This window comes from Nomascus leucogenys, chromosome 16 (genome assembly GCF_006542625.1).
Source record: "Nomascus leucogenys isolate Asia chromosome 16, Asia_NLE_v1, whole genome shotgun sequence".
NCBI lineage: Eukaryota > Metazoa > Chordata > Mammalia > Primates > Hylobatidae > Nomascus > Nomascus leucogenys.
Genome location: NC_044396.1, coordinates 34,223,132 through 34,235,935, shown reverse-complemented (window position 1 = coordinate 34,235,935; position 12,804 = coordinate 34,223,132). Strand labels below are relative to the sequence as shown.

General features: G+C 41.2%; 1 protein-coding gene across 1 annotated transcript in view; it reads left to right on the top strand.

Annotated features, from left to right (window-relative positions):
- RDH10 (retinol dehydrogenase 10) overlaps window positions 1-10,556 on the top strand; it is a 29,963-nt gene extending 19,407 nt beyond the window's left edge. The window contains exons 3-6 of the mRNA XM_003269424.4: window positions 4,365-4,463; window positions 6,194-6,339; window positions 7,943-8,074; window positions 8,177-10,556. Coding sequence (XP_003269472.1) covers window positions 4,365-4,463; window positions 6,194-6,339; window positions 7,943-8,074; window positions 8,177-8,300 — 501 coding nt within the window. The 3' untranslated portion in view covers window positions 8,301-10,556. The remainder of the gene's footprint in view (window positions 1-4,364; window positions 4,464-6,193; window positions 6,340-7,942; window positions 8,075-8,176) is intronic.
- The last annotated feature ends 2,248 nt before the right edge of the window (window positions 10,557-12,804 follow it).

The following is a 12,804-nucleotide window of genomic DNA, read 5'->3' as shown; positions in this document are numbered from 1 at the left end:
AAATGTTTGACACCAGCTTTAGAAACAAGCCGTCTGGGATCTCAGGCTGATTAGCGGCCCTGGATAGCTTTCTTCACCTCTCAGTTCCCTCCGCGCAGCTCTTTGGTGGTTGTTGACACTGTGAGTGGTTGTTATAGTAATTGCAGTGTTGTCTGTAATGAATGAGCCTTTCAAATAAAAAATATGGACCTTTGTCTTAAAAATATAGAAAATGCAAAGATACATTGGATTTAATTTATACAGAAGGCCAGATTTGTCCTTGATTAGGCAAAGAAATCACATATTTTAAACTGAACATTGACCCACCTGTGCTTTACAGAACAAAACAATCTCCCTCTCAAAAGAAAGCTTCATATTACAACCAGCCAACATGTGTCATACTTTACTCTTTAAAATTGGAATGTATTTCTCCAAATGTGTATAGCCCGTAGTTGGAAAAGATTTTTTTCACATAGCCATATCTGGATTGTTTGGTTTCTCTGTCTCTCTGCCTTCCTCTCCCCACCGGCCTTCTCTCTCTCTCTCTCTTCCCCCCCCCCCCGCCCTTTTTTGCTTCCTTTTCCTTTAAACCAGTAGCTTAACTCCTCTTCAGATAATTTGGGGGTGGGGGGAGGGTCCCACAGAGGGAAGTGTGTCCCCACCTCACATTTTTTAGAATATGCAGCCATACTACCCTCTTTATGGACAAACTGGAACTATTTTATATAACTTAATACCACCAGATTCATTTCGGGGCAAGAAGGGGAGGGGACATTAATCAATTTCAGAACCTTGCAACAAATTACACTTAAAGAACAGTTAGGAACTTGTTAATCTTCTGTCACCTACCTTGATGTGGTGCTGGGGATCTGGATTAGTCATTTAACACCTGCAGGCAAGACCAGAGCATGTGAATACAGGGAAGTCATTAGAGCCAATCTGCTATGGTGTCAGAGTTTCTAGTCAGAGCCAGCCGCTGGCTGGAGTTAGAGTGGACATGTGAGTTGAGTGATTCAGATTTGTCAGGTAACCAAATAGCAGGTTCTGATAGGAATTTGATATTGGATATAATTTCTTAGGATTTAATATTGAGTCCTTATACTTTAACTTTTAAACAGAAAGATAACTAAGACCCTTTATGTTAAGTTTATTGCTGTCTTCCAAGACTAGGCAAATTTTCAAAACTTAAAAATGATCTCTGGTTAATATCAATAATATGTTTTATACTTTTTGGCTAATCTGGGAACAATTAATCATAACTAGATACTTTTAAAAGACATATAGGCTTGATTACTTAAGGATATGTTTTCTAGTTGTTTGAGGCAGGGTCTCGCTCTGTCGCCTAGGCTGAGGGGCAGTAACACAATCACGGCTCACTGTAGCCTCGACCTCCTGGGCTCAAGCGATCTGTCTACCCCAGCCTCCCAAGTAGCTGAGACTACAGGCACACATCACCATGCCCAGCTAATTTTTTGTATTTTTTGTAGAGGCAGGGTTTCACAATGTTTCCTAGGGTGGTCTTGAACTCCTGGGCTCAAGTGATCCTCCCGCCTTAACCTCCCCCAAAGCTTGGGGATTATAAGTGTGAGCCACTGTGCCCAGCTGTTTTCTAGTTTAGATTGGAATATATAAACTCCATTGTGATGTTACTTTATTTCAATTCTGTGATATAATGTCCATGTATAAATTATAGAGTCTAAAGTTGAACCCGTAATAACCTGAAGTACCAGTTTTTGACTTTTTCTGGTAACAGATCAAAATAATAATTACTGTCATAATTACTCTTTCTGTTTTTACTACTACAAAGAAATACAGTCAAGCTGAAACATGTGTCTCTCTTCCTCAGCAGTGTACTTGGGCAGTGCAGTAATGAGAAGTGTGTTCACTTGCTGTATTAGTCTGTTCTCATACTGCCATACAGAAATACGTGAGACTGGGTAATTTACAAAGAAAAGAAGTCTAATTGGCTCACGGTTCTGCAGGCTGTACAGGAAGCATAGAGGCTTCTGCTCCATTTCTGGGGAAGACTCGGGGAGCTTTCAATCACGGTAGAAGGCAAAGTGGGTGCAGCAATAAACACAGCAGAAGCAGGAGGAAGTGAGGGGGTGGGTGGGGATGGGGGCTGCACACATTTAAACAACCCGATCTCGCAGGAACTCACTCATCACTAGAGCAGCACCAGGAGATGGTGCTGAACCATACATGAAAGATCACTCCCATGATCCAGTCACCTCCCACCAGGCCATACCTCTGACATTGAGGATTATAGTTGACATGAGATTTGGGTGGGGGCACAGATCCAAACCGTATCACTAGCTCTCCTCCACAGTGCCTGTCTCAGTGTAGCAAAGTAATTCTCCCTTAATATTTGGAAGATTGATCTGGGTCTTCCAGCTTGGTCTGGGACAGTCAGACAAATAAGTATAAGATAATCAAAATCAAAACACTATACAACACATAATCGCATTAAGGTGAATGGTACTGACTATACATCTTAGAGAAATATAGACAAAGTCAGGCTGGCCTAGAATAATAGATAAAGGTTTAACACCCTAACTACCTTCAATAAAGAATTATTAGGGGGCTCCAGTGACATAAAGCACTTTGAAAAGTATGAGAGACTATATAAATACGTGATGAATATTACACTTTGATTTACATAGGAAGGATCTGGGATTATCAGAAGAGTTCATGGGTCAAATGACACAGGTGAGAATAAGCATTTCATGGGTACTGATGAGGAAACTCAAACAGGATGTGAGTTGGGGGTGGGGTACTACATGATGGCTGGGGAAGACCTTGGGATACTTCACAAAAATTCATGTGGCACCTGTATGAATAATTGATGGGAGCACAGAAAAACATCAGAATTAATGGAATTGCTGTTTTCAATCTTTACACACAAAAATTATAACAAATTAGATAGGGCCAAGGGCAGTGGCTCACGCCTGTAATCCCAGCACTTTAGGAGGCCGAGATGGGAGGATCACTTGAGCCCAGGAGTTCAAGACTGGCCTAGGCAACATAGTGAGACCCGTTCTCTACAAAAAATTTAAAACTAGCTGGGCATGGTGACGTGCACCTCTAGTCCCAGCTACTCGGGAGGCTGAGGCAGAAGGATCACTTGAGCCCAGGAGTTCGAGGCTGCAGTAAGCTATGATTATGCCATTGCACTCCAACCTGGGCAACACCACAAAACCCTGTTCCCCACCCAAAAAAAAAAAAAAAAAAAACCACAAACCCATATTAGGTATTCATGCAAAAACTCAGTGCTACCTTAGCCGGCAAATCATCTGAGAAGGGACTGCAGCTCTTCCTTAAGTCTGCTCTGTAGTGTTTGGTTGTGTGGGTTTTTTTAACTTCATAAATCATGAGAAGCTGTGCTGGCAGTAGGAGATAACTCAGCAGTAGACAGATTGCTCTTCACTGCTTTCTTTTAAGAAGCAGGTTATAAAACTGTTGGGAGCCTGGTAGAGTAGTTAATAGATCATCGTAAGCAATTTGAAGTAATTTTTTCTTTTTTGATACAGCCTTGCATTTTGAAGGCAAGCGAGCTAGAGAGAAAAGAGTTTAGTGAGTAAGAAATCAGCACCACCTCTGATTTTGTGCCACCTCTGGCACAAGTTCCAGGGCCTCTGGGTCCCCCACCCTGGAACTTGTGCCACACTCTCTGCCTCACTGTGTAGCCAGTCACCTGCATCTGTGGCAGAGTCCCTGCAGTGAAACCTGTGTTGGAATGTGACTGTTCAGAATGATACACATTCTTGTCAGTGCACAGTTGGCATTATGATATGTTTTTCACAAAAATAGTTCTATAATCTACCCTGTTTTTTACATCCTAAAATACTTTGTCTCCTGCTAGTACATTTTGGTAATAAGCCTTGGGATCCCAGAGCACGCTGCTGGAGTGTCTCTTCATTGATGGGTCTATTACTATGTAGACATGGCCATAAGGCACACATTAATACAAGGCAATGTTTGTAGTAGGCTGTGGTCCCTCCCAAACCATGAGATAGCTGCATTGAAGTGTCATGAGCAGAAACAAATCCCTGGCTTGGGAGTACTTTAAATTAGCAGATAACTGTCACTTGAAAGGTGATTAAGAATCTTCTGCCAATGGCTCTCTTTTTATCTCTAGACACTGTCCCCAAAAGCTCTTAAGTTACAGTCTTGTTGGTCACAACTTATAATAGGCCTGCCATGCCGATGATACAGTGCCAAGTTAGCCAGACACTTAAAAGATCTTTTTGATAAATATAAAATATTTTTAAAGGAATTGGGAAACGTAACATCATGTGAATAAAAATTTGTTTTGTGATCCTGGATTGGGTTTTAGATGAAATTCATGACATCAGTTCTAAAACTTGAATTTTACTTTGTTTCAGACCACTAAGGCTTTTCTTCCTACGATGCTGGAGATTAATCATGGTCATATTGTGACAGTTGCAAGTTCCTTGGGATTGTTCAGTACTGCCGGAGTTGAGGTTTGTCAGATATGTAGCATTTCTTTCGTTCAATCTGTTTATCCTGTGACAAGTACATCAGAACCTCCAGGAGAGCACCTGCTGTCCCTCCATTCATGAAAGCTGCATGAAGGCACTCAGCATGTGTGCTGCGTGTAGGATGTCCACAGGAACCCAGGGCCAGCCACTGGAATGGAATTCTAAGTCAGGTGTGGTGGCGCACACCTGTAGTCCTAGCTACTTGGGAGGCTGAGGTGGGAGAATCGCTTGAGCCCAGGTGTTCAAGACCGCAGTGAGCTATGATGGCACCACTGCACTTCAGCCTGGGAGACAGAGCAAGACCCTGTCTCTAAAACAAAACAAAAAAAGGGAATGGACTTCTGCCTCTTCTGCCATAAAATCTCTCACACTAGTTTGACAAAGCAGCAGCGACAAGAAAAGTAGATGGGCCAGCCCTCAGTATGCTCATTTTCATTAGCAGCTTCACTTGACGATGGCAGGAGGCACAGGGCCAAGAATGGAACCATGGAAGCCTGCAGGGAACAGAAGAATGAGGCCAGAGGTTCACATTCAGTTGTGGTCACCTTGCCAAAACTGAGCTATCTTGTATTAATTAGCCCATCAATGAGGTGGTCAGGTATCCTGCATTGTAAGTTTGTAGAATTGTAGAACTGGATTTCATCAAACCCTCTTCTTCACGATACTCAGATTATAAAGTATGAGTATGTATATTGTTCTATCCTGTTTGTCCTCTGCATGCCTGTAAAACTGAAAACATCACTCCATGCAAATATGCAAAAGGACACATTATTTAAATAGCTCCTATATCAAGGGATTCCATTTCTGAAGTTGGGCCATGGACAATAACTTTTTTTCTATATTCTGTGCCTTTAGGTTAAGTTCTAGTTTAAGATTACAAGGCGTGGTTATCATTTTCATTTTAACTTCACCGTACAAAGAAAGTCAAATCATAACAATTTATAGCCTAAGCTAGATTTGCCTTTATTCTTCTTGCATTAATTTAGACAAGCTGGTTTTTCTTTCTCCTTTACTGAACAAGAGACCATTTGTAAATTTTCCAGACACTTCAAAGTGAACCTCTCTCCATTTTAACTTCAGCTTGTTAGCTTTCATAGAATCCTTTATGGTAACTTTCCCAAAGTAATATGATACTTAGTTGATGTGACAAAATGTATTCATCTGTTTCTGCTGTTGCTTTGAAAATACTATTTCTGCACTGAACCACATCAGGTATCTGTCTTTTGTTTTTTTTTTTGGTTTTTTTTTTTTTTTTTTTTTTGAGACGGAGTCTCACTCTATCACCCAGGCTGCAGTGCAGTGGCGTGATCTCGGCTCACTGCAACCTCTACCTCCCAGGTTCAAGCAATTCTCCTGCCTCACCCTCCTGAGTAGCTGGGACTACAGGCACGGGCCCACCGTGCCCAGCTAATTTTTGTATTTTTAGCAGAGGCGGGGTTTCACCATTTTGGCCAGGCTGGTCTCAAACTCCTGACCTTAAGTGATCCAGCCACCTCGGCCTCCCAAAGTGCTGGGATTACAGGTGTGAGCCACTGCGCCAAGCCAGGTATCTGTCTTTTAAAATGATTTCCTTTTCTTTGTGTAGTCACCTTATGTGTAGTAACCTTATATATTAGACATCTAACCATAGTAATAGGACCAGGGAAGCTTCAGTTTGGTGGGGGATAGGGGCATATGCTTAGTATTTCTGCTTTCTCCCCTCTTTAACTCAGGATTACTGTGCCAGTAAATTTGGAGTTGTGGGTTTTCATGAATCCCTGAGCCATGAACTAAAGGCTGCTGAAAAGGATGGAATTAAAACAACCTTGGTTTGCCCTTATCTTGTAGACACTGGCATGTTCAGAGGCTGCCGAATCAGGTCAGTGAGAACCTATATTATTACTGATAAAAAGAATAATATTGGGAGAATATGTGGAATTGGACTTTCAAACATAACCTTGTATTTTAACTATCATTTGACAACTAATCTATGGCTTTTATTGGTCAAGATTTGTAAAGTTTGTAAAATTGGTGTATAAGATTTGCAAAGGAGAGACTGGTGCTACACACTGATACTAATTTGCAGAAATAAATCCAGAATCATTAGATAGGAAATGGCTTCTCTGTAAAGAGAAAACATAAGTATCCAGTCCTTTCCTTAGAAGCTCATCTTTTGGAGTTATTTTGTTTCTTTAAAATTGGTATTGGTAAATAAGGATTCCAGAAGAAAATTCCTTCATGTGACTTGGGTCTGGATATGAAGCAATGTTACTGTCACAGAGAGTAATGTGCCTTTCTTCTGAAAAGACCATTGAATATTACACTCCAGATTTGGAAACTTCCTTTTTGCAGCAAGCATATGTAACTAGATTCACTCTGGCAGAATGAGAAGAACCATTTAGATATACTGAAAAATGAAATAAAATACCCACACACATAGAAAGGAGGTATGTGGGAATATAAATGTCAAGTTACATCTGACTTGAGCTCAGCAGAATAAACAAAACCGTGAATCATTAAGAGGATGCTTGTGAAGACATGTTTACTTTGAAATTTTTGCTTGGGTGAATTTGAAAGGCAAAGGAAGATAACCAAACCAGTTCCCTGTTGGTTGGGGGCCATTCTTAACGTGTACTGAATTGAACAAGCAGCAAAATAGGTGGAAAGTGATTTGAATCACTCCAAAGTCAGGCTGACTCCAAGTCTGAACTGGAAAATGGACTCTAGCTCTGCCTCTTATCCCACACGTGTGTGTGTCTGTGTGAACATGTGTGTGTGTTGGTGGTTTGGTTTGTTTTGTTTTCCTCTTATGTACTTGGGAAGCAGTTGCTGAGGGTCTTGCGGAGCTCTGTTTCCTCCAGTGTAGCATAGCAGCAGGTGCAGGGGTCCAAAGCTATGGTGGCAAAATGAAGAATGAAAGGAATAAATTGCACACCATCATTTCAACATGTAACCCAGTGAATCAGACTGAAGGTAGGATGTCTATATGCCCTTCATTTCAGGGGCCCCTAGAGAATATACCTTAGCTTTCCCTCTTCCAGCATCCTGGAAAGTGGATACCTGGCCTTCCTTTCACTTTGAAAGCTTACACCCTCATTTTGACTACAACTAATACTAAAAGCTTGGCATCTTGCTTGAGATTAGTGTTTGCTATGCCAAACACCCTCTCCTCTTTCTGTTGAAAGCAAAACATAGGAAAATAATTTGAAATACATTTTAAGGCATCTTTAAAACATGACTTTTTCATCTTATGGAGAAGCAGACCAATTTTGCTTTTTTTTCCCAACTTGTTTTCCAGACTGTGCCAATAAAATGTGTTCATAGTAGGAAAATTTGGAAAATACAGAAAAGCACTATGAAGAAAACAAAATGTACCCAAAATCCCATCACTCAGATAACGTCACTGTTAATGTTTTGATATGTTTTCTAGTCTTTTCTATTGTGTTAATTCTTCATTTTGTTTTTGAATAAATAACTTTCAGGAAAGAAATTGAGCCTTTTCTGCCACCTCTGAAGCCTGATTACTGTGTGAAGCAGGCCATGAAGGCCATCCTCACTGACCAGCCCATGATCTGCACCCCCCGCCTCATGTACATCGTGACCTTCATGAAGAGGTAACTGGGAGGGGTTCCCTCACTGACTGGGTCTCTCCATGTCTGCCCGATGTCTTAATTGAAACTTCAAATTTGCTAACAGCTGTGACTTCCCTTTTTCAGCATCCTACCATTTGAAGCAGTTGTGTGCATGTATCGGTTCCTAGGAGCAGACAAGTGTATGTACCCCTTTATTGCTCAAAGAAAGCAAGCCACAAACAATAATGAAGCAAAAAATGGAATCTAAGAATCTTTTTGTATGGAATATTACTTCTATCAGAAGATGATCAAGATGTTTCAGTCCAATGCACATCAGCATTGCTGACATTTTATGGATTCTAAACTTGTGTTGTTTCTTTTTTTAATCAACTTTTTAAAAAAATAAAGTGTAAATTAACCGACTAGAGTACTTGGAAAATGTGATCAGTACAAGTGAACTTAGGTTGTTGCCAACAGGGTCCTTTTAGGCAGAACCCAAAAACCAGTCAAATCTGTAGAGAAGCACTGTGTGACATCTTCAGGTTACCATTATTATTTTTTTTAATGAGCAGGAAGTCTAGAAATGATAACTAGACTGTATGTTTCATGCGTGTGATTTTTCAGAATTCCCATAGAGTTTACTCATTGTTGTTATTAAACTCTAGCCGGTTGACATCTTCGCAATTTCAAGGACTGATAGTGCTGTATTTTCTCATGTTTTCTAAGTTTCCGTTTTGCAAGGCCTAGGTGGCTTTTTCATGGTGTTTGTATGTTTAGCTCTTTTGAAAAGGAATTTTGAAATCTCCATCAACTGAAGTAAATGATGTCTGAGTGTTACAGTAAAGGTGACCAAGTCTCTTTCTTAAAGTCACAATGACTAAAGTATTAGCTGAATCTTTTTTTTTTTTTTTTTTTTTTTGACGGAGTCTCGCTCTGTCACCAGGCTGGAGTGCAGCAGCACAGTCTCGGCTCACTGCAATCTCTGCCTCCCAGGTTCAAGTGATTCTTCTGCCTCAGCCTCCCAAGTAGCTGGGACTACAGGCATGCACCACCACGCCCAGCTAATTTTTGTATTTTTAGTAGAGATGGGGTTTCACCATGTTGGTCAGGATGGTCTCCATCTCTTGACATCGTGATCCACCTGCCTCGGCCTCCAAGAGTGCTGGGATTACAGGCATGAGCCACTGCGCCCAGCCTTGAATTTTTAATTTTATCTCTGAAATACTTCATTAAGTGTCTGGAGACCTAATTATCCTAAAAGATCATACATTTTCTACCTATGAATTTTGCTGCATACAGAAAGTGCCCTTTCCTCAGGAAGTTGCTGTGTTTCATTTCTTTGGATGGACTCTTATCTAGAATACATAGCAGCTCTGCAAAGAAACAGTTTTTAAAAATGGGGGCTTCTACATTGAAAAGTCCCCATTTTTGTGTCAACTATGAATAGTGAGAGGGAGAAATCTTATTCTATGGCATATGTATGGAAGGGTGTAAAGATTCTTTTGAAAGGTTTATTCACATTGTAGAACAGCAAATAACATTTTTACAGTATTTTTTTGTAAAGCAAACTATTTTGTGCCTTGAATTTGGTATATGTGTATTAGTGAAACATTGTAAAAGTGAACTTCTACCTCTGTATCTAAATGTATACCATCCACTTGTAAATTACTATGAACTATTATGTGATTGCTTCTTTTTTTAGAATGTCTTGTTTAAATAGTGGCCAATGTTTAAGGCTGTTAAGCCAACTTTTACTAATTGGGGAGTTTTATAAATGACTGATTAAATTTAAAGAATTAACTTACATGCAATTGTGTGATTATTAGTTATCAGCAGTGTTGTAAGGAAAATTATTGTGTTCTTTTTTAGGATCATTATCCCACTTTAGGTAAAGAAAAATGCTGGAATGGAATAGTGTTGGGAAACAGACATTAACAACCTAGGGTGCCTGCACTCAAATAGCCAATGTTACTGTCCCTAGATTAGATACTTGATTAAGGGTTTGTTTGTACCAAAAGCGGGGAAACAATGCCATGACCTGTGTTTTAGTTTGGCTGCACCACAGATCAAAACTGCACTGTGTCTACATATAGGAAAGTTCCTGGTGTGTGTAATGTTCCCAATGCAGGACTTGAGGAAGAGCTCTGTTACATGTTTCCATTTCTCTTTATAAAAGATAACCAAACCTTGTGGCCCTTATAACAATGGAGGTACTGGCTGCCTCTTAATTTTCAATCATGGACCTAAAGAAGTGCTCTGAAGGAGTCTCAACAATGCCAGGTGCCAACAGATATACTCAGAGGTTACCCAGGTCTGCCTCCCAGCGAACCTGGAGAACACCAGACCCTCCTAGAGAAATCTGTTATAATTTAACAGCCCATTTATCCACCTTAAAACTGAGGAAAGTCTTCTTTACATCTAATTTTATTCTTGTGTGTTGTAACTTAAACCTATTTCTATTTTTGTTTGTTATTGCCCTAATAAGGATGTCCATCTCCAAGTTCAATAAACCTAATTCATTTAACTTTTTTGTAGAAGTCTTTCATTCCCATGTCCCAGCCCAGTTCAATCACTTCTGTGGCTCTTCCTTGAATGTTGTCCAAATTCTCCCTCCCATCTTTAGCTGTGGAGTTTGGAAAGGGATACAGTTAATGCAGGTTTAGAACTATGGAATTCCTACAAGTTGCATTTCTTCATCCCAATATCACGTTCTTATTAATGCTACATTGCTGATTGTGTGTGTTATTGTTTCTAAACATGAAATCTCTTCTAGACAAGTCTGCCTGTTTGTGTTGATCACTTATGTAATTGCCAAGTTTGCTTTTCTGGCTGGTTATTTATCTACACCTGCCCCCACCCCTTAACATGAATGCTGACTTTGAATATGTTCTCTTTTTTGTCATCTGGCCCATTCATGTGAACGTTCAGGGCCACTGGACTCAAGGCTGATCCCCTAAGGAGCACCACCTCTGTGAGCACCACCCCCAGCTCATACTGGCACTCTCCCTTTCTCTAACCTTTCAACCAATTTAATGATAATTATATTGAGTGGGACCCAGGAATCAAAAGTTTTGAAGCCAGCAAAGATAAATTCCAACTATTGTTTTCCCCCTTGATCTACCAGGTCTGCTGCTCTGTCACAAAAGATTAGATTAGCCTGACAGGATTGAGCTATGTAAAGCCAGGCTGGGTGTGTGTGTGTGTGTGTGGTGTGTGTGTGTGCGCGTGTGTGTGTGTTAGGTATCCTGTTTCCTTAGAAGGCTGTAGCTTTCAAATTTTCTCAAGTTAAAAGAAAATGTTTTCTTTTCCAACTGGCAGAAATAATTCTAAATGGACGTTGACCTGAATCTTGGAAATTTGCTTTTGCCTCCAACAAAATATGAACTCAGTAGGGGTTGGGAGAACAGGGTCGTTCTTTCTATGCCAAATGTATTGCCTGTGCCTGAATCAGAAGAGTAGGGAAAGCAAGGATGTAATAGTTCCGAAGTGGTGAGATGTGGGCCCTGGGCGCACATAGTCAGCATTTGCACACCAGGTATCTGCCGAAGCGCCCATCCCAGGGACTCAAGGAGCCTGCAGGTAACTCACAAGTACACATATAAGTATCTATGTGCACATGTCACAAATGAAGCCTCAGAGTATGATGACATCTCAGTAAGGGAGGGAAAGGTGGCCTGGAAGGTTGGTGATGCAATGGATGGATTTGGGAATGGGAGTTTGCAGATTCCAGGGAACAGATTCTCAGGAAAGGCCCAGAGATCAAAAAAGGTAGATTATACTCATTATGACTGAAGCATAGAACATGGGAAGAGAATGACATGCGTTCCCTAAGGAGATCCCATCTTGAGAATGGCCTTCATTCCAGGCTGGGGAATGGGCCCTTCATTTGATACAGAAGAGAGAAGCCCTAGAAAGTTTTTTTTAGCAGGAAAGTAACAGGAGCAGAGTTGTGAGTTAATAGGATCAATGAAGCCACTGTGAAGAATTTCAAGGCACAAGAAGCAGGGAGCAGTGAGGAAGGAAGTTATTGCAGTAGTCCACGGGGAGGTGGTAAGAATGCGCCGGCAGGAGAGGGGGACAGGGAATGGAGGGAGGAGCCCAGGCTGAGCAACTGATACCACAGGAGGCTGAACTTGCAAGCCCAGGTGACTGAAGATAGCTTATCACTCGAGATGAGCCAAGTGGTTTTAAGTGGGAAGAACAGAATTCACCAACAGTGAATCGGATTTAGAAATGTTGCATTTGAGATGCCGGGTGACAATAGCTGGCAGACAGGTGGATGTTAACTCTGGTCCTCTGGAAACAGGTTGGTGCTGGGATCCTGAAGTCATCCACATAGAGGCTGTGAAGTGAACAAACCTGGGAGGGGGAAAGCACAGAATGAGTGAAGATCCAAGGACCCAGCTTGGGGAATGTGGGGGAACAGCAGCAGAAGGTGTAAAAGGTGATGGAGTAAAGTTAAGAAGGGAACTTCCTCCTCCCAAGGAGAAACCAGACTAGAAACAATTATCTCCTCTGCTTGGACCTAGACCCCAGGCTGAGTCACACTTGAGAAACTTCAGTCTGGCCCAAGAAAAAGAGTCTGTGTGGGCAGCCCTGGGGCAGAGGCCCAAAAGGTGAAGGGCAGTGTTAACAGATAGCACATGGAGGCTTCGACCGTGCACTCGGGTTTCTAGTAACTGAATCCATTGTTAAAAGGACCAAAGGAAAATTCCTGAGTGAACCCTGGAAACTGTTGTTCTTTGGCGATTTTCTTTGCTTGGCCTCAGAAG